The following is a 23,275-nucleotide window of genomic DNA, read 5'->3' on the forward strand; positions in this document are numbered from 1 at the left end:
GGAGTAAGAACCATTGGACTCAGTGGGATTTACTTTTGAGTAGCCATTAATAAGATTCTGTTGGTAGTGCTTTTTTATGGACAGTACAGATAATAGTAAGAAAGTGTTAGTGGCATTATTTTTTTCACAGGAAAACCCTCTCTTGTCGTTGGCATTTTTTCCTATGCATACATACTTCATATTATGCGGTCCATGCTTGTTTTTTGTTTTTGTTTTTATAATTAATAGCTGTGAAATGTAGGAGAAAAACCTAGAGTTCTAGAACCAATTCGTTGAATTTCCCTTTGAATACATTAAAGGCAGTAAAAAATTCCTTTGGGCTTTGGTGAAGTGTTTGCCTGTAAATAACTTTTTTTAAAATTTCCACCTGATATATTTGGTTTTGTTTTGCCAGATACTGTTAAAAAGCTTCAAGACCAAAAGCATGATATGGAAAGAGAGATCAAGACTCTTCACAGACGGCTCAGGGTATATAAGCCAGTTCAATATATCGTGGTTTGGGGTGGAGGTGCATCGGGTGTGTTATAGCAGTGCCTTTGGACTCCATTGCTGCTAATTATATTTTATTTAAACTGTTTATATCCCACATATCATGGCCTTCCAAAGCTGTAAATTTCTTTTTCTGCTCCATTTTCAGGAGGAGTCTGCGGAATGGCGGCAGTTCCAAGCTGATTTGCAGACGGCTGTGGTCATAGCAAACGATATAAAATCTGAGGCTCAAGAAGAGATTGGAGACCTAAAGCGCAGGCTGCATGAAGCTCAAGAGAAGAACGAAAAACTCACAAAAGAGCTGGAGGAAATAAAATCACGCAAGTATGTGAATGACATTTTGGGTTCATTCATTATATTTTCCTAAAATTACTTTATTTAATCACTGAAAGTTATTCAGCAAGAAACTGTATAGTAAAATGTTCCTGTCAACAAAAATATTTGTTTATAAGTGTGTAAAACACACAAGCCACTCTACACGTAGGAAAAAGGACAACAGATATTTGCCCTTAAAGGTAAAGGGTAAGGGGACCCCTGACCATTAGGTCCAGTCGTGACCGACTCTGGGGTTGTGGCACTCATCTCACTTTGTTGGCCAAGGGAGCCTTCCGGGTCATGTGGCCAGCATGACTAAGCCACTTCTGGCAAACCAGAGCAGCGCACCGAAACACCGTTTACCTTCCCGCCAGAGCGGTACTTATTTATCTACTTGCACTTTGACGTGCTTTTGAACTGCTAGGTTGGCAGGAGCAGGGACCGAGCAACAGGAGCCCACCCCGTCGTGGGGATTCGAACTGCCGACCTTTTAATCAGCAAGTCCTAGGCTCTGTGGTTTAACCCACCGCGCCACCCGCGTCCCTATATTTGCCCTTAGACTGCACTTTTAAAATCTTTAAAACTTCTGCACATGCCTCTTGGAGATTTAGAAAAATGGCAACTCCATTCTCCCCACTGCCAAAGAAAAAACTCTCAGAGAAGACTGGCAGGTTCCAATAGGGTTACGGGGCAAGCTCTGTGCCACAGCTCTTCTAAATAGTGGGACATGGTGCCTTTTATGAGTGCCCGCCTTACCTCTAGTGAAACACTTCAGTATGGAGCAAAGTGGCAGGCAGCTTAATTAATTCCAGTGAGCAGCGTCTCTACCTCAGGTAAAGGTTCCATGTTGCTTTAGTATGTACCCTAATGTCTCACTTGGCAGAGTGAGGTACAGAAACACACATTATAGGGTCTGAGTTTCAAGGGTCTTCTGTTTAGTTAGCATGAGTACATTCAATTTCCTAATTGCAGTCCCTCTAGTCCAAATGAATTTGTGGCAAGGCAGGGGGGAAAGAGGAAAGCAGCTGCATCTTCACTGGCTGATGGATGGGGCCATGTTAGTCTCCCCCTTATGCACTGCCTGGGAGGCCGGGGTAGCAGCTTCTCAGTGGCTGTGGTTTCCTGGCCAATGGCCAAGATTAGAGAGTGCCTCCCTTCAGCTCTGCTGCCCCAGGTAATTTCAACCCAAGGCATAAAAATCCTTACTATATAAATACAATTGATGCCCTTCCCCATCCCTTTCTCCAAAAAGTAATACAGTGGTACCTCGGGTTAAGTACTTAATTCGTTCTGGAGGTCCGTTCTTAACCTGAAACTGTTCTTAACCTGAAGCACCACTTCAGCTAATGGGGCCTCCTGCTGCTGCCGCACCGCCGGAGCACGATTTCTGTTCTCATCCTGTAGCAAAGTTCTTAACCCGAGGTACTATTTCTGGGTTAGCTGAGTCTGTAACCTGAAGCATATGTAACCCGAGGTACCACTGTAATGAAACTCTTTCTCAAATGACTTTCAGTTTCAAACTTGCTCTCTGGCTTTGTAGCCTGTTGGAAGATTTGACCCACTCCAAGTAGGCTTCCCAGTGTAGCAGATGCCCTTCAGACATGTCCTCATGAATGAGTCCGTTGCTTAAGCACAGTATAGAGGGAGGAATTCAAGTTCCTTAGCAGTGTGCTTGCACTAGAGGATTGGTTTGTGCAAGAGAAGGCACATGAAGCTGGCATGGTTCTTGTGACTGGTTGTGTAGCACATTGCAAATACAAGTTTCTGCTAGAGCAACTTTTGTACTGGATTTCATATTGCACAACCGTTATTCTCACCCTTGTGTTAGCACAGCAGCCCTTGTGCTGGCGGTCAGAGCACTGAACCCATGCCAGATCATTTCATAGTATCTTGACAACTGCCTTCCCCTGATATTCAGGCAAGAAGAGGAACGTGGCCGCGTTTACAATTACATGAATGCTGTTGAAAGAGACTTAGCAGCTTTGAGGCAAGGAATGGGTTTGAGTCGCAGGTCATCCACTTCTTCAGAGCCAACGCCCACTGTAAAAACTCTCATCAAATCCTTTGACAGTGCCTCACAAGGTAATTTGTTTTTTTGTACCTGCATAAACTTAGTGCAATTTTGTTTGGAAGCACCACCATTGGTTCTGTTAGCTCAAAATTTTGAACAGAACAAGCACTCCATGCATACATCAGTAGAATGTAGCACATTTTTTTTCGAGGGAGCTCCAGCCGGGTGACGATACATGTGGAAATGTATTGGATAATATGTGCTGCAGTTTTGCAAGCCCAAAACCATGCACCTGAGTTTTAAAAGTTTCTTGTTGTTCTGGGGCTTTGAATATATGGCAATCCTTATTTATCTAAGTTTTCAACCTCCTTTTAAGTTGCTTCATCTTAGTCCACAATGGTCTGTCTTCAAAAACTAACTGTTGTTATTATAGTTGAATCTATGTATTTCATTGTTATGCTTCTGTGGCACTTAATGATGTTCAGATATAAAAATTCATCTGGGCTTATAAGTCATCAAGAATCTGTTTACAAAAAAAGGGCACATTTTAGCTTTAGATAAGGAAACTGCTTTTGGGGCAAGCTGCATAGGTTACTTCTCTTATATCTTTGCGTTCTTTGCATGTTATGAAAACAGAACTTGGCCAGATTGTGCAGGCCTCGCTACAGGAGGACATGGCCAAAATCTAGGATATGTGAAATTGGTAAATAGCTGCCAGTCACACTTGGGTCACTCACTTCAGATGAGAAGATGTCTTACTCTGCAATCTTGTGCCATAAGTGAAAAAGATGCAAAACTGTTGCTCTTAATTGATTTTTCTTTCCTTTTTCTATTGGGATATTTAAACTAGATGTTTTAGTGTTAATTGAATTTTTCCTGTTTTTTAAAGGAACTTGCTTGCTATTAATGTAAGCTGCCTTGGAATAGCACTGCTCTTGAAAGTCTGCTTAGAAATACTTGAAACCAACCATACTTACCCCCTGTTTATTTTGTTGTTTTTGGTAGTTCCTAGTCCAGCTGCAGCTACAATGCCTCGTACCCCCCTGAGCCCAAGTCCTCTTAAAACCCCTCCTGCAGCAGCAGTATCTCCAATGCAGGTAAATGTGTGTTTACTAACTGGAAGAGACTGTGAAGACTGATGTACAGTCGTACCTTGGTTTTCAAACAGCTTAGTTCTTAAATGTTTTGGCTCCCGAACGCCGCATACCCGGAAATGACTGTTCCAGTTTGGGAACTATTTTTGGAAGCTGAATGTCCAGCGGGGCTTCCACGGCTTCTGATAGGCTATAGGAGCTTCCTGCAGCCAGTCAGAAGCTGCACTTTGGTTTCCAAGCATTTTGGAAGTCAAACTGACTTCTGGAACGGATTCTGTTTGATGTCCAAGGTACAACTGTATTGGAATTTGTGATGGTGCTAGCATGATGCAAAATCAAGAGAAGGTTTTGCAGTAAAAATTGTGCATTAAATTTGTCATTCATAATTGCATCCTGACCTTCACAAATTTCAGAGTGACATACATGGATTTTCTCCTCTTTTTGATCCTCAACAACCATTAGAGGCAGGTTACACTGAGAAAGCGACTAGCACAGTTGACCTGGTGGCCAGATTCAGATGTAAGGTTTCCAAATCTCTGACATATGGTTTGGAGTGGCAATGAATTTGAATAGTCTTCCACCCATTCCCCTGTCCTCTCTTTAAGCCACTTAGTTTGTTTAGTCACAGATATCTGAACCTGCAAACTGAGACTTAAGCACTTCCTACAAATTGGTTTGATCATGGTGGACAGTCTTTGTTTGTAGAGAGTGCCTAAACAGTTTAAAGTAGCACAAGGAAGAAGGTTTAACAAACCAGGAAGTCACTGCTGCAACTGAGTGTGAGAAGAGAATGGAAGAGGAAAGAACATTCATGCTCTTGCTTGTTCCCAATCCACAAAACCATGGTTTGTAAGACCTGGGAATGTTGCATTTGAATCTGGCCAATGAGCTCCAGCGTGTCCCTAGTTCAAGTTCTTGTTCCCTACAACTGTTATGTCATTTAGCCTTCAAGCCAGTTGAGAGTACTTAGACCAGCAGTTCAGAAATGAGGACTATGATTATAGTTAATAGTTTATTATTATTCTGTAACTAAAATTCATTAAAATGCCCACCTGCTCTCTCACCAGACCTGCGAAGTAGGCCACCAAGTCACATTTTATAAGCAGAGAACTGCAGACTCTAGTACTGTTGTCTATACTGATTTTTTTAAATATAAATTCTGATTCATGTTTTAAAGATTAAACACTGTTGGTTGTACTTAGTTTTACTCAGGGTGTAAACCTGATGAAAAAAATAGTCCACATTGCTGGCTGTGCTGAATTTGAACCTACGTCCAGGGATCACAATAGTGCTTCTGTGTGGGTTTTGCTTGTCTTAATATCTCACCAATAATAGTTCTTGTTTTCCTTCAGAGGCATTCCATAAGTGGACCAATATCTGCTTCCAAGCCCCTCACAACTCTGTCAGACAAAAGGCCAAGTTATGCAGAAATCCCAGTGCAAGGTAGGTGTTTTTTCTCTGTTAACATTATTTCACTAAAGCTCCCCCAGAGTTCTCCTGAGGTTAAAAAGAAAAGAAAAGCACACAATAAGAGAGCGTAGAAGAGGCTCTTTTGACACATGAGCTCCTTTTCTTTTGAGTACAGCAAAGTATTGTTCATATAGAGGGCTTAATGTCCTTCATTACCTTACCCCTGCTCCTGCAAAAGGAAGATGCAAAGCATAAAAGCTCAATAACATACTGTTAATTAGGGCTATGTATTATTTCAATTTCCTTCTTTCCATGCTCACCTGATCTGTTTCCTTTTACTTTATGCCAGTTTGCACTGAGCTACACTGGGCAGAGGTGAGACAGGGAGGGCTAGACTGACTTTAAAAAAAGGAGAACCAAAAGAAATTATACTACCATATGGTCACAGTGGAATAATTGTTTGGGTAACAGGTGCATAGAAGTCATAAAGGCCGCAGTCTTTGCAGATAAGGGTATAGCACTTGAATATGCTAAAATCAATACTTAATCAGCGCTTGTATAATTAAAAAAGCAAAGAAATGTTTTATTGTTATGAAAGCCACCTTAGGAGCAGGAGGAATTATTTCCAAAGCAAAACAGTAAGCAAAGCTAAAAACGGGCCCATCCCATGTATTTGTAATCCAGTAGATTTTAGGAGCATTCACTAGCTGCCTTCCGAACATCTGGTTGTCAGTATGGTGTGCGGGGAAAATAGAGGGAGGAAGAGGATGAGAGAGAGCCTAAAATAGTACATTCCAGGTACTGTTCTATTATTTTTCTGTTTCTGAGAGTTTGGCCTCCAATGTAGGACAAAACAAAAAACCCCATAAAACTGCTGTTCTCCACTTCTTGATTGTGGCAGAGTCAGCTGGCCAATTATGCATTGCTAAGATCTGTCTGGGCATCCTAACTAACTTCAGGAGGAAGTGAATGATGGACTGGTGCCTGCATTTGTTGAGATGTCCTTTGCACGCTAGTGGAACTGCACTTGATAACTGCAGGAAAGTGTAGGAGCCTGTGCAGATTTGTCAAGACTCAAGGACAAAGCTTGCTGGGAGAGGACAGCAATTTGTTCTCTGCTGCCACAGATATCAAAGCTAGAGCTAACGACCTAAGTTATGGGAAGGTAGATTTTGGTTATTTGTTTAGATTATTTTTATACACCTGTGCTCAAGCCACAGGACAGTTTACAACAGTATCAGATAGGATAAGATCAAGTAGAATCCATAAAAACACACAGTCCATCATGTACATAATACAGTAAAGGTAAAAGGTAAAGGACCCCTGGGCGATTAAGTCTAGTCAAAGGCGACTATAGGGTTGCGGTGCTCTTCTCGCTTTCAGGCCTAGGAAGCTGGGGTTTGTCCACAGACAGCTTTCTGGGTCATGTGGCCAGCATGACTAAACCGCTTGTGGTGCAACAGGACACCGTGACAGAAACCAGAGCACACAGAAACGCTGTTTACCTTCCCACTGTAACGGTACCTATTTATCTACTTGCGTTGGTGTGCTTTCGAACTGCTAGGTTGGCAGGAGCTGGGACAGCAAGGGGAGCTCACTCTGCCATGGGGATTTGCACCACCAACCTTCAGATCGGCAAGCCCAAGAGGCTCAGTGGTTTAAACCACAGCGCCACCCGCATAAAGTAACTCACCGCAACTCGCTAAATAGCAATTTACCAATAGCAGAATCAACTAATCCATTTATCTTAACAATTCTGTGGCTGAAGAATGGTTCAAGAATGGCACCAATGCCTATGAGTGGGTGGTGATGTTATCAGAGGCCTTCAGGCAGAGGAAGGGATATACTCCCTCTGGAATTCCTTTGTTGTACAGGGGTTGGGATAGCTGGCCTATAACTACTTGTGTAGCTCTTCCATTTACTTTCAGTGCTATCAGGGCAGTATTTTAATAATGTCCATAACAAAAGGTAAGGCAATGTTGAAAAAGCCCTTTTTGTGTTGAAGAAACAAGGATTATATGTTCACTGTTTACTTCTCCATTTCCTGGTGCTGGTCAACTTGTTCTGCCTATAAACTTTTCCTTTCAAAGTGCCCTTCCTGTAAGAATGAATAGCTCTCGTGTAATGGGTGTAGTTCTTTGATTTATGTCTGGGGGCTTTTAAAATAGACATTTCTCAAGAATAGCTTTCTTAGGGCCAAGCAGTAGGCTTCCTTTTCTGCCTTGAGAAATGTCAGCTAAACACCTACAATGTAAAGATTTTTCCAGGGATGAAATAGTGTTTTGTGCTAAGTTTTTATTCAGTTATGCTTTGAATAGCATTGGGGTGATATTATACTCAGAGCAAAGTAAATTTTAAACACATTTGATGTTTAACAGAAACTAATAAGGCACTCCCTACACAGTGGGTGGCCAACCTGTGGCATAGCTGACACAGACTTGTAGCCGTTTGTGTCCATTTTGGACTAGGCTGAAAAGTGCTGTGGACTGTGCCATCGCGTAGCATCAGGCTTGAACTTCAGTTATTAAAATAACTTATAGCCTACCCTTCCACTGCAGCTCAGGGCAGATTGCAACAGTTAAAATTAAATAAATATAAGCAATTAAACAGCTGCAATATAGTAAAACAAAAGGAGAGACAGCAGATAAAACAGCTTTTAAAAAAAACAAACCTGGGATCAGTTTAAAAACCTTGTCCTAGCAGGTCAGATCCCTGCTGGAACAAAAATGTATTTGTTGGACCCAGAGGGTCATGACAGATGGAGCCAGCTGAATCTCCCATGACTGGAAGTTCAGCAGCCAAGGAGGGGGCCACTTGAAAGGCTCTATCCCACAGACAAGCCAAATGCCACCAGTACACAAAGAACAGCCTTCTTTCCTCCACCCCCCAAAAACCCATAAATGGATGGCCAGGCTTATACACAAGGAAGCAGCTCTTAAAATACTCTGCGCCCCAGGCTTTAAAGGGAATCGCTAACACCTTAAATTGTGACTGGAAACAAACTGCTAACCAGTACAACTGATGTAGTGTGCCAGTGCCAATCAACATCCTTGCTGCTGCATTCTGGGCCAAATACCTGATTTCCAGCCAATCAAAGGCATGAATGTTGTTGCATAGGTACTGTATTGGGCAGTGGACTGGGACACTTGTGATCTTTGGAATCTATTTGTGTTAATGATGTGGCCGCCACAGATCTACACAAACAGAGTAGCTTTTCACTATCAGCTCTGTAAACCCAAGCTGCCCTGGCCCCCTAAAGGCAATATGTATACAGATTTTCCTCTCCTTTGGCCATGCCATTGTATAAAAGTGTTGGATGACTTCTCCGGATTGGGTCCAGATGTAAAAAGACATTTCAGAATGGAGTGGCATGGGGGCAGGATTCAAGGGACAGAGCTGGGGGATGGGGGGCAGAGTCCTATCAGCATTTGCAAAAGCCCATCTGACTGGTGACCAATTAGTAAGGGAGTCGATCCATTGTGAGATTATTCTTAAGTCTTTGTTGCTTCTAAGCAATTGCACCTGTTGTTGAGCCTGGCCTACACTTGCAGCAGCAGAATATGAGTTGGCTAAAATGAACTTTACTCGAGGAAGAAGATACTATTTTTGAATGCATTGCCTATGTAAGAAAAAAACACCTCCCTTCAAGTCAAGAAGCAGGCTGTCTTAGAGCCTGTCACCCTGATATGCTAGCCTCTTTCTTGGAAGCAGTTTTTCTTTTTCTTTTTTAAAAATAAGAGAGCATACAAAATGGCATTGCTCTCCTGCTGTGGTGAAGTCCATTCTGTCTTCTCATTTTATAAGACCAGGCCTGAAGCTTGTGGTAATGAAATGCCTTTTCTTTATTCTCCCTCTGCACAGATCATTTGCTGAGAACTTCCTCAACCAGCAGACCAGCTTCCCTGCCAAGAGTTCCTGCTATGGAAAGTGCCAAATCTATTTCTGGTAATAATTATGCCATGCTAATAAGGTGGTGCTTCAGTCACAGAGTCTTGGTGTGCAATGCCACCAGCTTCTTTTGAAACAGTTTTGTTGGTCTTTTCTGACATCACAGCAGTAAGTAAAGTGGGTAGAGTTCCATATTGACACTGTAGGTGAATCTCGCCCACATTGCAGGGGGAAAGCCGCCTTAGTGACTGAGGGAGGGTTTCCTCTCTCAATTTAAAGGTAAACGCCCTTGCTATTCTTTATGTGCATTTGATGGAAATTAAGAGAATTAAAACTTGCAGACTGGATTTGTTCCTCATTGCAGCAGAGAGAAAGAGTGCTGTGTGCCTTCATGTTTGTCCTCTGTTACACAGTATGTGATTTTGAATAGAACATAGAACATTTTTGTGACTACCCGTGTTCTACAAAAACTAGAGAAAAATAGTTAGAAGGCTTCAAAATCTGCCTCTTCCAGAGAAGGAGTCCTGACATGTTAGGCCCTTAGAAGATATTCCAAAACTTTGGAATGGTTATATTTAAAAGCAAAAACTCAAGTCTTGCTTCTTCAGGAAAAATTAATGCCATCTTTATATTTAATAGGAGAGATTTCTATTGGTGTGATAGAGAACTTAAAAGTTTTGTACAATTCAGTAGAAAATTAGTTACTCATTATCTAGATTTTTGCAAAGGCTCTTAGTTTTCTTTTATGAGAAAGAGAAAGAAATGGTTTCTAAGGTGTTTTTCCATTTCAGTGTCTCGGCGAAGCAGTGAAGAAATCAAGCGGGACATCAGTGCCCCTGATGGAGCATCTCCAGCCTCTCTCATAGCAATGGGGACCACTTCACCACAGCTGTCTCTCTCGTCTTCACCTACAGCGTCCGTCACCCCTACGACACGCAATCGAATAAGGTACACCTCATTGCTACACAGCCTGTCCTATTTTTCACACAGGGATATTCTTGCAGCCTTGCCCTTTGGAAGACACCATTCACTTTTGCTAGATAATCAGTAAGCTTCTTCTGTAATGGAGAAGCAGTAGACTTCAGTGGGTTTGCTCTTCATTTTGGGTAGGTGCATCAGCTGTCCAGCATTCCTTTTGCACATCAGTCTCAGGAAAGTGATGCCATCTGATGGGACATGCAAGGAAACGGCCAAGTCAGTCCAGTCAAGTGGGTCCTTCTGGAAGGCAGGAACTCTCTGGCAGCTGAACAAACAAATTGATGCCCAAAGCTCACCAGGAAGTCTTCCTTCCTTACTTCCTTTCCTGGACAGATGTCTCTTTCTCCTCTCCCACTTACGGTGGTCTTGAGTTTGGGGCTGGTGCATGGCAGATTCTTGCACTTACTAGCAAGGCTGCTGACCAAGACCTTCCTTGCTGGAACTGCCTTTGACCACTTCCCTGGACATCATAGAAAAGTAGAGTTGGAAGGGACCCCAAGGGTAATCTAATCCAAATCCCTGCAATGCAGGAATCTGCAATGAGAGGAGCATGTTTGGACTGCAGTGAGAGCTGCTGCTTCTGTCTTCCTGCGTCTCCCTTTTCCCTGAGCTGGGCTGCAGATCAGCCTCCATGGACCCCTTTGCACTGTGTCACCTGAGCACTGGAGGCAGCTGGATGTGTTGGCGGAGCTGCCTAAGGAGCCCTTGTCTCCTCTTCCCTCCACCTTTTGGAACCCCTGCATGCATGCGTTGGGGGTGGCCAGACCTACTGCTTCAAACGGAAATACCAGTGAACACATCCGGTTTTGAGCAAGGTGTGCATGGAGAATAGAGGTTGCTGTAAAGAGCAACTCTGAATAAGAGCTGCATTGAAGGAGGAAAAGTTGCTTTGTTTATTTCCTCATACTTAAATCCCACCTTTCCCCCCAGTGGGAGAACAGCGTGGCTAACAGTCTGGCGGAACCATAAATAATAGCATGAGTAGCTGGGTTAGGAAGAGGGTGGATTACATTCCAAAGGGTTTCACCTTGCTAAGTGAGGGACATGGGAGAGGCAGAGAAGAGAGAACGAACACCGCTCATTGGCTCTATTGTGAACTGTTTGGTGACTGTGACAATATGATTTGTGTGAGGGGGGTGATTCAGTACTTCTCCCGCTTAACTCTGTGGTGTGTGTAGGAACTAGCAGTCAAATGACTGAGCTACTTTATTGGGGGGGCATGAAGAGGTGGGGAAGAGGTGTGTGCAAGCAGTTTAGGGAATTTTTTTGTTGGGCAGCTTCAGGTTAAGTTGGAGGCAATTTCTCTCCTCCCCTTCTCCTTTCACTGTTGCCTCTTATTCCCCTGCCAGATCTCTCCCCCCCCCCCTTCTGCACTTGGCTTCTTGGCATTTTCATAAATCTTTTAGATCTTTAATTGACCCTTTAATTGGTTGTCTGTCACTGCAGTTCCATAGGTCAGCTGAATAAAACTATTGTTTCAAATTATGTTATCAGACAGTTGCTAGTGGCTTTTTGTGGGGACATGTGCTGACTGTAAAATCTTAGTTGGGTGTCATTTAGGTGTAGAAGAACAGTATAGATGCAAAAGGAAACCTGTTTGATTTGTAATATTTGTTGGGCTTTAAACATTGAAACAAGAATATCCTGTGGATTAGAAGTGTAAATCTAAACAAGGCAGGGAAGGCTTCTAATGCCAATCTGTGAAACTTAATCAGGCATTGGGTTTGGAATTTAGTTGACCTAGCAGACGCATTTAAAAGATTAATATTTGTTGTAAACTCCTTCTCATTGTGTCCACACCGTTCATTTTATTTGTTTCCTGAAACGCTATTTTCAAAACAAAGAACTTGACATAAACTGTGTTCCTTACTGGAATTTAGAAACAAGCCGTACTGTCCTCTCACAGTGTTATGCATGTTTAGGTTTTTGTTTTCTTTTTTTAAAAGAAAATTCTGACTCGAGGTTCTTTTTTTGTTCTTACTTACAAAGAAGTCTAGTTTTTTTCTTTTTCCTAAATCGTATTTCTGTTGGTTCTGCTCTCTAGTCTGCTCTGGCTTAAAAGTGTTAGCATCTGGCTTATATAATATATAGTGTGAAGATAATCTGAAAGATTTCAGTTTTATGTTTCATTCAAGTCTGTATGGTTCCCAGTCCAGATTAGACTTTTTCCTGCTCACTTCATAGTTCATCCCACTTATACAATCTGCAAAATCCAAACCTTGCAATCATGGTCATTTTACCCTACTTCAGTGACCAACCATCTATATAGAGAAAGAATAGCAGAAATCATACAATTCTATAGCCATACAATTTCTATACCAACCTTTGGGAGGCTTTGAAAGCAGTGATAAGAGGTACTTGTATCAAAGAAAAATCATATACTGTATTAAAAAACAAACCTCTACAACAATAACCAAACTAGAAATGGAAATTTTTGGTCTGCTAACTAAATATAAAAGATCAGGTTCAAAACCCCTCCTCAAATTAATTGTACAAAGGAGAAAAAAAACTTTTAGAAATCAATAATGCACTAGTGTTGTCCTGTTATACATGAAACAATGTTTTTATGAGTATGGAGGTAAAAACTCTTAGACTTTTGGCAAACAGGTGTAAAAAAAACCTAAGTCAAAGGCACACAGTATTCAAAAAAGTGAAGGCACCAAACATTCTCTACTAAAGACATCTGCTCAGAATTTTCCTCTTTTTATTCTAAAATGTTTAAATTGCAATCATTAAATAAAAAAGATACCCACAGTTTCTTAGAAATCTTGCCTAGGCCGTCACTAACTCATTATGAGAAAACCTTTTTAGAAAGTCTCATCTCCCTAGAATGTTTCCCCTTTGTTTTCATTTAAACCAACTCGTGAACATTGACCACTAATAATGAACCATATGTTGTAGATATTACTGCAAGTTTATTATGCTTTTTTAATATATATAATTATCATGAGAAGACTTGGTCTATTTATTTGTATCATTTATTATTCCTATGATCCTTGTTTATAAAACCCAGTAAAAAGTTATTTACCAAAAAAATAAAAAAAATAGGAGTAGCATCTGCTTCAGACAAATCAGGCAACAGAATGATCAAATCGGAATCTGAGGTATGGCTGTGAAGAAAGCTTTTAAGGCTCTCGTACTGAAAGAAATACATAATTAGGAAAGTTGATGCATCCTTTAAAAAAAATCACTTTAATGCCCAGAGAAAGGCTTTATTTGAAAATGTAGCAGTGCAGAGTTAACATTGTGAAGATCCCCACCCCATGCAGTATGGAACCCCCCCTGCAATCTGAAATGGCAGGTTTCACTTCATTGTCTGCCGTGTTTGGCTTAGTTCTCAATGTCTTTCCTGCAACGAATGGGAGGTTTGAGAAAGCAGGACCATACTTATGCACAGACCCTGTTCATTTTTCTGTGGAATTATGTCCAGCAAACTAACTGAGGAAGTGTCAGGCTGCTTGAATGCATTGTTTAAACTTCGCTTAAATTGTGCTCCTGAAACCAGTTGTGATTCGTAGAAGCTTTAGGTTTATTTATTTATATTTACATGGTAAGGGCTTCCTCTTCTGGAAATGTGATGTTACAGGAAGCCCTTACCATGTAAGTTCAGTCATTGATAATTCTGCTTCTTTGCTGTATGCAGTCCTGGATCTAAAACAGCCTTTCCCAACCTAGTGCCCTCCAGGTGTTTAAGACTATAGTTTTCATCAGCCCCTGCCAGCAGAGCTGATGCTGCAGTAGAAAATTAATCTTTTGTGCTGGTTGTAGTAAATGGGAGTTCAGGTAAACATTTGGAGGGCACAAGGTTGGGGGAGGCTGGTCCCAGAGGGTTAGGGTAGATACACAGCTGCACCCAAAAACAGCAGCTCCTTCTGAGTCCCTCCCCCCAGATGGAAAGCATGTACCGTATTTTTCGCTCTATAGGACACACCAAACCACAAGACGCACCTAGTTTTTAGAGGGGGAAATCAAGAAAAAAAATTATTCCCCCCCCCCAGCCCCAAAGAGCAGTGGACAGGCTGCGCGCAGCCTTGGCTTCCTCTTTAGCCTTGCGCAGCCTCCCCCGGCTGGAGAGGCTGCGCAAGGCTAAAGAGGAAGTCAAGGCAGCGAGTGGGATGGATCGCGCTCGCTGCTTTGGCTTCTTTAGCCTTGTGCAGCCTCTCCCAGCTGGAGAGGCTTCGTGCGGCTATGGCAATTCCGCCACCTCCCGCAAAAGCCCATAGGAGCCGCGCACCCTTTAAGGAGCGCGTGGCTCCTACGGGCTTTTCTACGAGAAGGGAGAAGGGACTGACTGGCCACGTCAGTCCCTTCTCCCTCCTGGGGAAAAGCCCGCAAGAGCCACGCAAAGCTTGTGTGTGGCTCTTGGGGGCTTTTCCTGCCTGCCTCCCCCCTGCATTCACTCCATAGGATGCACAGACTTTCCCCCTTAGTTTTTAAGAGGGGGAAAGTGTGCCCTATGGAGCGAAAAATACGGTAATGGAAAGCATTATTCAGCATCATCACATGTCAAATGTCCCTGCCTTCATTTCTGTTCGTGGAGTGGAGGAGTAGAGCCCTACATGCGGGGATGTCACATCATGCTTTCCTTTACTACCCAGTATTTTTGGGGGGGTGTTGAACTAGGGCTGCTGCTTTCAATGGCAGCCGCATGTCTGCACTAGTTCTGCACTCCTAAATCTTGAAGAAGGTAGTCGGTTGACAGTTAATACTCTGGCTTTGCTTTCCCTTCAAGGTGACATTCCTAGTCGGTTATGGGTTGCAGGGAGATACCATCAGTTTATTTTCTAAATTCATACTAAAGTTCAGTGTGGCTTAATGTTCACATCGTTTGTTCTCGAAGCACCTCTAATTGTGGCTCTGAGGTATTAGAAAAAGGATTTATTTCCCAGCTGTCCTCCTCATGAAGTCTCAATCAAATTAATCTTTTCCCACCGCACAGAGAAGTGTCCGTGGGCTGCTATCCTTGCTTTGGTTATCTACCTGGGAGTTCAGGGCAAGGAAGCAAGCAGGCAGGCAGGCAGGGGGTTGCTGGGAAATTGATCACTTGTCTCTGTGGGGGTGGCTGAAGTGCTGCTGACATATGCCTGGGAGTTGCCTAGTCTCAGCCTAGCAATGGGAAGACAGAGGGAAGGCCAGAATGAATATAGAACATGGCGCTGCCCACAGAGCACAATGCAGTTTTGATAAGAGCGGAATGATATGGAAGGAACTTTCGCTGTTTTAAAAAAATGTTCTGAACATTCATTTGTATGAACGATGTGAATTTTCTCCTTCACTTCTAGAGAAGAGAGGAAGGACCCTTTGTCAGCTCTGGCCAGAGAATATGGAGGCTCCAAGAGAAATGCTTTGCTGAAGTGGTGTCAGAAGAAAACAGAAGGGTATCAGGTAATGGTTGCTTGTCCTTTCTATAGTGCAAACATGAGAGCATCTGCCAGGAGCACAAGCTGGGCTGCTCCACAGTTCACGGCATCGATCGTGAAGGAACTGGTATGTACTGTCCTGGCAGGAACACAATGCTGCAGGAGCCAGCTCAGCTGTTATTTATAGTCACTCAGTCACTTTGCACAATACAAACGTGTGTGTTCTTCACAGAACGGCTAATCCGCCCATTAAAGCGGGTTAACGGTGCTATCCTGCACATGTCTACTCAGACAGAAGTCCACACTGAGTTCAGTGGGATTTGCTCCCAAGTTAAATATGTATAGCAGGGACGTCCAACTCCCAAGAGACTGTGATCTACTCCCAGAATAAAAAACTGGCAGTGATCTACCCATTGGGGGGGACACACACCCAAAGTTGTTGACCTTTTTTTAGGGGGGCACGTCAAAGTTGTTGAGCTTTTTCTTAGGAGGGCAGGCAAAAGTCGCTCACCAAATGATCACTAACAGCGATAACTCCATCTTCTGCTTTTGCAATCGTGCACACATGAAGGACAGGGCAAGGGGACAGGGCCAGATGCTCTTTTTCCCTCGCGAAGGAAATTAAGACAGTGTTTGACTGCTAGCTCCCGGGCATCAACTGGTCAATCGTGGTCAACCGGTTGGAAATCCCTGATGTATAGGATTGCAGTCTAAAATTACTAGCTTCCATCTTGCACATTGATAATTCCAAATTAAGAGGAGGGTGTAGAGAAAATCTTTTTCTTCCTTTTTTCAAGTAAATTTTTATTGTTTTCCTTACATATTCTTTTTCAACAAACCATATTAATGCCATACATTCCCTTTGACTGCCGAGTTGCGACTCCCCTCCCTCCCTGCAGTTGGTATATTTGACCCCTTTCTATCGCTCACCTCATTCTCACAATAGTATTATTATACATTGAAGGTATTATGTCAATCCTGCTAGTGTCTTAACCTCTTTACAGTTCTCCTTTAAATATTCAATAAATTTGAATATTAGAGCAAAATCTTATTCTAGAGTTAAACCTATGGCAATAATAAATGGCGATAATATAGTACATTGGAAGAGGACATTTTATTTTAAAATGCTTTCATATTGCTTTTCATTTAAAAACCACAGGTCTGTGCAGCATAATGTAAAAATTACAATACAGTGGTACCTCTGGTTGCGGATGGGATCCGTTCCAGAGCTCCGGTCGGATCCTGAGGTTTCCGCAACTGGAGGGACCACTTCTGCGCATGTGCGCACGGTGAAACACTTCCGGGTTTGCAGCTTTTGCAACCTGAAGTTTACGTTACCCAAGGGTAACGTAAGCCAAGGTGCTACTGTAAAATCAACACCCATACAATAACTGAAAGGCCAAAGCAAACACACCAGCATTAATTGCCAGCAAAGGGGACTAGGCAGAGCATGATTCCTGCTTCTGTCCCCTGGTATTATATTGCTGGTGTTCTTACTCTGTGTGAGCTCATTCTCCTGCTTGCTGGTGATGATGCAAAAGCAGAGTTTGGCAAACCAATATGGCTGTCCCCTGGGGAAGGACCATAGTTTGGGGGCCCTTGCATGCAGAAGGTCCTAATGCCTGGGGGAAGTTCCTGCTTGAAACCTTGGAGAGCCACTGCCTGTTGGAAGAGACAGCCCTGAGCTCGATGAACCTAGTGGTCTGACTCTATGCAAGGCAGCTTTCTCTGGTCCTATCACATTTGGATGGGTGGCCCACTGCCGTGTCCCCTCATTTATCTGGGCTCCAGGCAGACCAGCCTCCTAAGGAGCAACATGCAATACAAGCATGGCCTCCTTTTAGGGGAAGGGGTGTCAGGCATGTGCTTTGCATGCAGAAGGTCACAGGTTCAATCCACTAAGGCATCTCCTGGTAGAGCTGGGAACGTCACCTTGCTGCCAGTCAGTGCAGGCAATACCGAGCTTCTTGGACCAATGGTCTGACTCTGTGTAAGGCTTCCAATGTACTTACTTAGCTTAATTGTATAGGAAATCTTTGGAATGCAAAGGGCAACCTCTCGGTTCTTAAGTATTACTTTGCTTTGTCAGGCTTGAGACTCACAATACAGAAGGAAGTTGGAAGGCTACGTAACAGGATGGTGGGGGGACATTAATAGAAAGGCTGTACAATGAGAGAAGCTTGTTTTTATGTAGGCAGAGGGGGGCCCCTCCCCTCTCTTGCTTCCTTGGCATCTCTGCATTGACCGAACGGTGCTATTTCTGAATGTAGACCCTCCACGTCCCCCCTTTCCTTCAAAGGCAGGATGTGGGATGCCGCTGAATGAATTGTAAAACTCTTCAAATGGGAAAGCATCTGAGACAGGGCAAGAAGCATGTGACAGTTTCCTTAATTTGTCACAAGAAAGCGCTCCATCCTTTCTATCTCAAGCAGCCTGTGCCAGAAAGATAGTCCTCTTGCTCACATTCCCGGATTCCCTGCATCGACTAAGTCTGGAGGAGAGAGACCTTTGGTCCGCTTGCAAGGAGGGGCAGCTGATACGTGACTTTCAGCATGTGCCGCTCCCCATGCAGGACCATCAGTTTTGGGAGGGGGCCAGAGATCTAGTCTTAGGACCAGTCTGCCCTTTCTGTGAACAGTCAAATGAGAAAGCTTTTCCTGCGCTCTGCTATTTCATGCCGCAAGTGATGGGGGTTGGCATTTTTGAATTCTCGCTCACAAAGAAACGGAAAGCTAGCACGTTGAGCAGGAGGGTTTAGCCCTAGCTTTACCCCTGATGTGTCACATTTCTGAATACAGGGAGCTAGTCATGTGAGAGTGCTTTCAAAAACCAGTTTCCCACAGGCAGCCTGAAGTGATACAGCCCTGAAAAAGCTTTCCTACTTGATTCTGCTGACTGTACAAAATGGTCCTTAAGCTCCCATTTTGTTGATGTTTGCACTCATCCGTGTAACTTGTTTATGTGAGTAATTTTTTTTATAAAAAAAAACTCCTATAATTCTATTAAAATCAATTAAAATAAAAAGAATATTTGCAACTGGTCCAGGGGCGGCCTTCTTTTGAAAACATTTTACAGCTGCTTAGAGCTGGTAGTGACATCACTGTCCATGCAGTAAACACATTTTTTAAAAGCTCCCAGTAATGACTATACACCATAACATGCAGTCCCTTATTGGGGAGTTATTGTACCTGGGATGGTAGCCATATTTTTATTTTTTAAAAAAATATTTTTATACCACTATGTCGTAAAAATATATATCAAAGTGGTTTACAACAGTAAAACTATGTCCTTGCAAGGCTACCAAGGATATTAATGGTATAAGGGGAAAGGTCCCCATTGTGAAGCAGACCACGATAATCCTCAGACTTCCCTGCTAGTTGACAACACAATCCCATTTTTAAGAAACTGCCCATGTGCATGGTAGTTGTTGCTTGCTTGCAGGTCTGTTTGCTCCCCACTTTAGCATAAGAACATAAAAACATCCGAAGAGCCTGTTGGATCGGGCCCAGTAGCCCATGTAGTCCAGCATCCTGTTCTCTCCGTGGCTGAAGAGTTGCCTTTAGGAAACCAGCAAGCAGGATTCGAACACAAGAGCACTATCCCCTCCTGTAGTTTCCAGCAACTGATATTCAGAAGCATTGCTACCACCAGCTGTGGAGGCAGAGCATAGCCATTGTGGCTAGTAGCCACAGGTAGTCCTCTCCTCCATGAATTTGTCCTGTCCTCTTTTAAAGCCATCCAAGTCGGTGGCCATCACTGCCTCATGTGGCAGTGAATTCCACAGTTGCTGTGTGAAGAAGTACTTTCTTTTACCTGCCCTGAATCTTCCGACATTCAGCTTCATTGGGCGTCCATGAGATCTAGTGTTACAAGAGAGGGAGAAAAAGTTTTCTCTATACACTTTCTCCATGCCACGCGCAATTTTATAAACTCCTGTCCTGTCACCTCCTAACTCATCACAACTGTGTCCTTTGTGAGTCCTAGAATCTTGGCCATCCCACATGTAATGTGTGAACTCTGCTGTCCTGAGCATGCCTGACTGTATCCGAACCAGGTCAAAAGGGCATGTGCTCCAGCTGATCTGTTACTCCCACGGCTAGTAGGATTTATAGCAGCGTGTGGAAGCCTGTTACAATAGAAGGACCAGCAAGAGGACATTTCCTGTCTGAAACAATTCCTTTCTGCAGCACTAAACATAGTAACTAGTTACACTTTCCCAGAATTTTCATTTGCAACATTTTAAGCAAAACTGGGAAGCAGATGTCATAACTTTGACTGTCACTCTTTTGCCATCTATTGAGAGGTGTATGTGCCTAGTGGAGGGTGCTCTTCCTCTGGATTTCCTGCACCGGGGGGTGGGAGTGGGGGGTGCTGACAAGTTGTCCTGCTTGTAACCCCCCCTTCCAACTCTAGGATTTGCTGCACATCGTTCTGTTTGTGATGGGAGCTAATCAATTTATTTTTGCCACTGATTTTTAGTGTGTCCTGTCATCTTAAAAATTTGCACCCAGCAAAGATGATGTCCATCAGCATGCACAATGCTTCTTTTCCAATACTCAAGGTTGTTGTTGTTTTTTTGTGAGGGAACCCTTGAAGATCTCTGGCAAATCGGAAAGGATTAATAGTGATGGCAGAAGGATATTTTACTTAAAAAGTTCTCTTCTTCTTCCCTTAAATTAAAATCAGATTTACAGCATAATGAATTTTCAGCCACATTCATAAAATACTATTTAATTAAACATCTTAAAAGTTGAAACCCAAGTTTATAATTTCTGCTGTACAAAGACTAGGATCGCCTCTGTCCTTTGCAGTTGGCCATTCACACTAAACCATGGTTTGACTTAGCATTATGTGGAAACAAAGGCAGCGTAGCATGAACTATACCACATAGTAAGATTTAGCATCTTAACTTTGTCCAAAAGTGGTTTGGTGCCATGAATTTATCCTAAGGTTGTCAAAGCTCATGGCGGACAGATTTTGAAAAATAGCAATCATTTATATCCTACTGCACTTATAGAAATGCCTGAGTCCTTCTAGAACAGGCATGTCCAAAGTCCATTCTGGGGGCCTAATCCGGCCTGCTGTTCAGTTTAATCTTGCCCCCGTGACAGTTTATTTCCTGGGGTAAAATACTAAAAAAAGCTCAACAACTGGCTATCATGCATGTTCACTTCATCAGATCTGGCCCTCTTTGAAAAAAGTTTGGACACCCCTGTTCTAGAATGATCCAACAGCTACTGGATCAATTTTTCCTGAAGCATTCATCTGTTTTTTTACATTGCATTGAAATTACATTTTCCCAGCACGCGGATCCCAGTTTGTCATTGCTGGTAAAACGCTGTTACTTCCCCAGCACAATAGCCCACAAAGTATTAATTTCTCAATCAAAATGGATGTATTTTATATACTTTGCTGACATAAGTGCTCAATTGAGAATGAAAACAACTTAGCAGCCTATTTAGTTGATCTCTTGAGAGGCCTCTCGGCAAAAAGTTAGATACCTCATGCCCTTGTGTTTGAGCATCGTTCAGAGGAAGATAAGACCTGAGCACTTAGTCATAGGTGACTTAGCAAATTGAGAAAACATTGCCGTGGACTGTGGCAAGTTTGTAGCTAGTCAGCATTCCTGCCATCAGCTTCTATTGATGTTGCAACCATCTCTTCAGGACTCCTACCTAAATATTAGTCATCTTTACTTACTTGCACTGTGCTTAGTGTCAAGTTTAATATTTACAGCTGATACCAAATGACAGAGATTTTTTTACTCTGGGAACTAAAAACCATGTGAAATAGCACCCTTCCCAACTACGTATCTCACAGATAGATCCAAGAATAGTAAATAACTGCTGAGAGTGTAATGTTACTGATTATTACATGGGCACAGAGTGTCCCAAAATTTTGCATCTGATGCATACGACAGTGTTAAGGGTCTGCAGAATGCTGTGCATTTTCAGTAACATCTATGAGAAAAATATATTCACAGAAGTGTTTGCACTTCATGTTCTTTCTTTCCCTCTGCACTCTTTAGCTACTGATCATTTGGCTGTTTTTACTTAGAAGTAAAACCTCTGTGGTAATTTTAAAACGCTTGTCATCCAACAGCGTTAATTTCTGAGTGCTCGTAAAACTAGGTATAGCACCCTCCCATATCCAGAGGTGGAAAGGAATCATTTCTGCTGACATGCCAGGAAGAGGTTTAACTTGGAAGCATGTGCAGTCAGAGCAGCATTACCGAGGGAAAATGTCTTGGGTAGGGAAGTAGCAAGTTGTTTTTGAGTTTCCTCCTGGGGGAAACAAAATAAGCTTTTATCTTAGGTTGCTAATGGATCTGCTGTCTTAATTCTTGCAGAATTCTGCTCATTCAAACCAATGCTTCTTAAAAAAATAATCAGGACTCAAAAATCTTTAATTTAGCCTGCTTCTCCTCTTGCAAGGAGGGAAGTTGCTATCTCTTTTCTCCTTCTACAAATGTCACTGAGTAATAGAATAAGTAAGCCTCACAGCAGGTTTCTCTCTTACATGTATACATATTTCCCTCCAATCTTAGAATATCGATATCACAAACTTCAGCAGCAGCTGGAATGACGGGTTGGCTTTCTGTGCTGTTCTTCACACTTACCTCCCAGCTCATATTCCCTATCAAGAGCTGAACAGTCAAGACAAGGTGAGTATTGTACTGAGCTTTGTTGAATGTCGTTAAAACCATGCTGGAGACCAGAGCCCCTCTCAGATCCTCTAATGGACCAGACTCGCACTTCTGCCACTATTCTGGTCACCAGCACTCACTGGCAATTGCAATTCCCCATTTGCAATCCTAGTCACAAGCACACCTTCCTCACACTTAGTCCATTGTATATTTGTTTAAATACTTTGTGTGATGTTTTGTTTTTTGCATTCATTCATTGTCTTTGTCCACACATTACTTTAAATGAGTTAAAAACAAACCCAGTAGAGGGGTGCTTAAAAGAGTTTTGCAAGCCTCTGATCAACTCCTTGGTTTTTTTAATTTAAAAAAAGTTGTTCAGTAGATTTATTTTTGACTCAATGTATTTTTCAGAAAAGAAATTTCACTCTGGCTTTCCAGGCAGCTGAAAGTGTTGGCATCAAATCCACTCTGGTAAGTGTGTGCAAAGTTTAGGGCGATCTGACTAACTTTTACCTGGGAGACTAATTGCTAAATAGGCACATGCAAGGATTGTGCTGTAGCTGTGTGTTTGAAATTACTGTACAAATAAATTTTGGGATAGAAATATCATAACTGAAAACTAGAAGGCTCCTTTAAAGAGAGGGTGTGTGTTTGTGTTTTTGAAAATAAGGCTGGTGTGATTAAATTGCAAAACAAGACTATAAATTAGTGCCCTGCAAGTGCTCTCACTCTCTTGGCCAGACGGGACTCAACACTATATGCATCATTAGACAGCGCACCCAGTTTTGTTTTCCTATTTGGGGAGAGTTCATCATGCAGACCACAGTGCACAGGGACATGAGTATTAGGTTAACCCTTCCCAGCTGTGATCTTTTCACTTTGGCATCCAATGGGGCAATCCCACAAGAAGGGATTTTGTCATGATTGCAGCTGGGTAAGGGAATGTTAAACCTGCCTACATACTGCAGTCCCGATGAAAATTGTAGGACCCTGTGCCAGTGCCGGATTTAGGTTTGATGAGGCCCTTAGCTACTGAAGGTAATGGGGCCCTTTATATATCCAGCTGTCCTTTGTCAACAACAAA

General features: G+C 42.7%; 1 protein-coding gene across 3 annotated transcripts in view; it reads left to right on the forward strand.

Annotated features, from left to right (window-relative positions):
* Positions 1–23,275, forward strand: part of SPECC1L (sperm antigen with calponin homology and coiled-coil domains 1 like) — a 50,099-nt gene that overhangs the window by 23,316 nt on the left and 3,508 nt on the right. For all 3 annotated transcript variants that reach the window (XM_053369195.1, XM_053369194.1, XM_053369196.1), the window contains exons 6-15: positions 395–468; positions 638–813; positions 2,723–2,886; positions 3,821–3,912; positions 5,262–5,352; positions 9,181–9,264; positions 9,999–10,155; positions 15,468–15,570; positions 22,093–22,209; positions 22,603–22,662. In XM_053369195.1, coding sequence (XP_053225170.1) covers positions 395–468; positions 638–813; positions 2,723–2,886; positions 3,821–3,912; positions 5,262–5,352; positions 9,181–9,264; positions 9,999–10,155; positions 15,468–15,570; positions 22,093–22,209; positions 22,603–22,662 — 1,118 coding nt within the window. The remainder of the gene's footprint in view (positions 1–394; positions 469–637; positions 814–2,722; positions 2,887–3,820; positions 3,913–5,261; positions 5,353–9,180; positions 9,265–9,998; positions 10,156–15,467; positions 15,571–22,092; positions 22,210–22,602; positions 22,663–23,275) is intronic.

Source organism: Podarcis raffonei, chromosome 16 (genome assembly GCF_027172205.1).
Source record: "Podarcis raffonei isolate rPodRaf1 chromosome 16, rPodRaf1.pri, whole genome shotgun sequence".
Taxonomy (NCBI): Eukaryota; Metazoa; Chordata; class Lepidosauria; order Squamata; family Lacertidae; genus Podarcis; species Podarcis raffonei.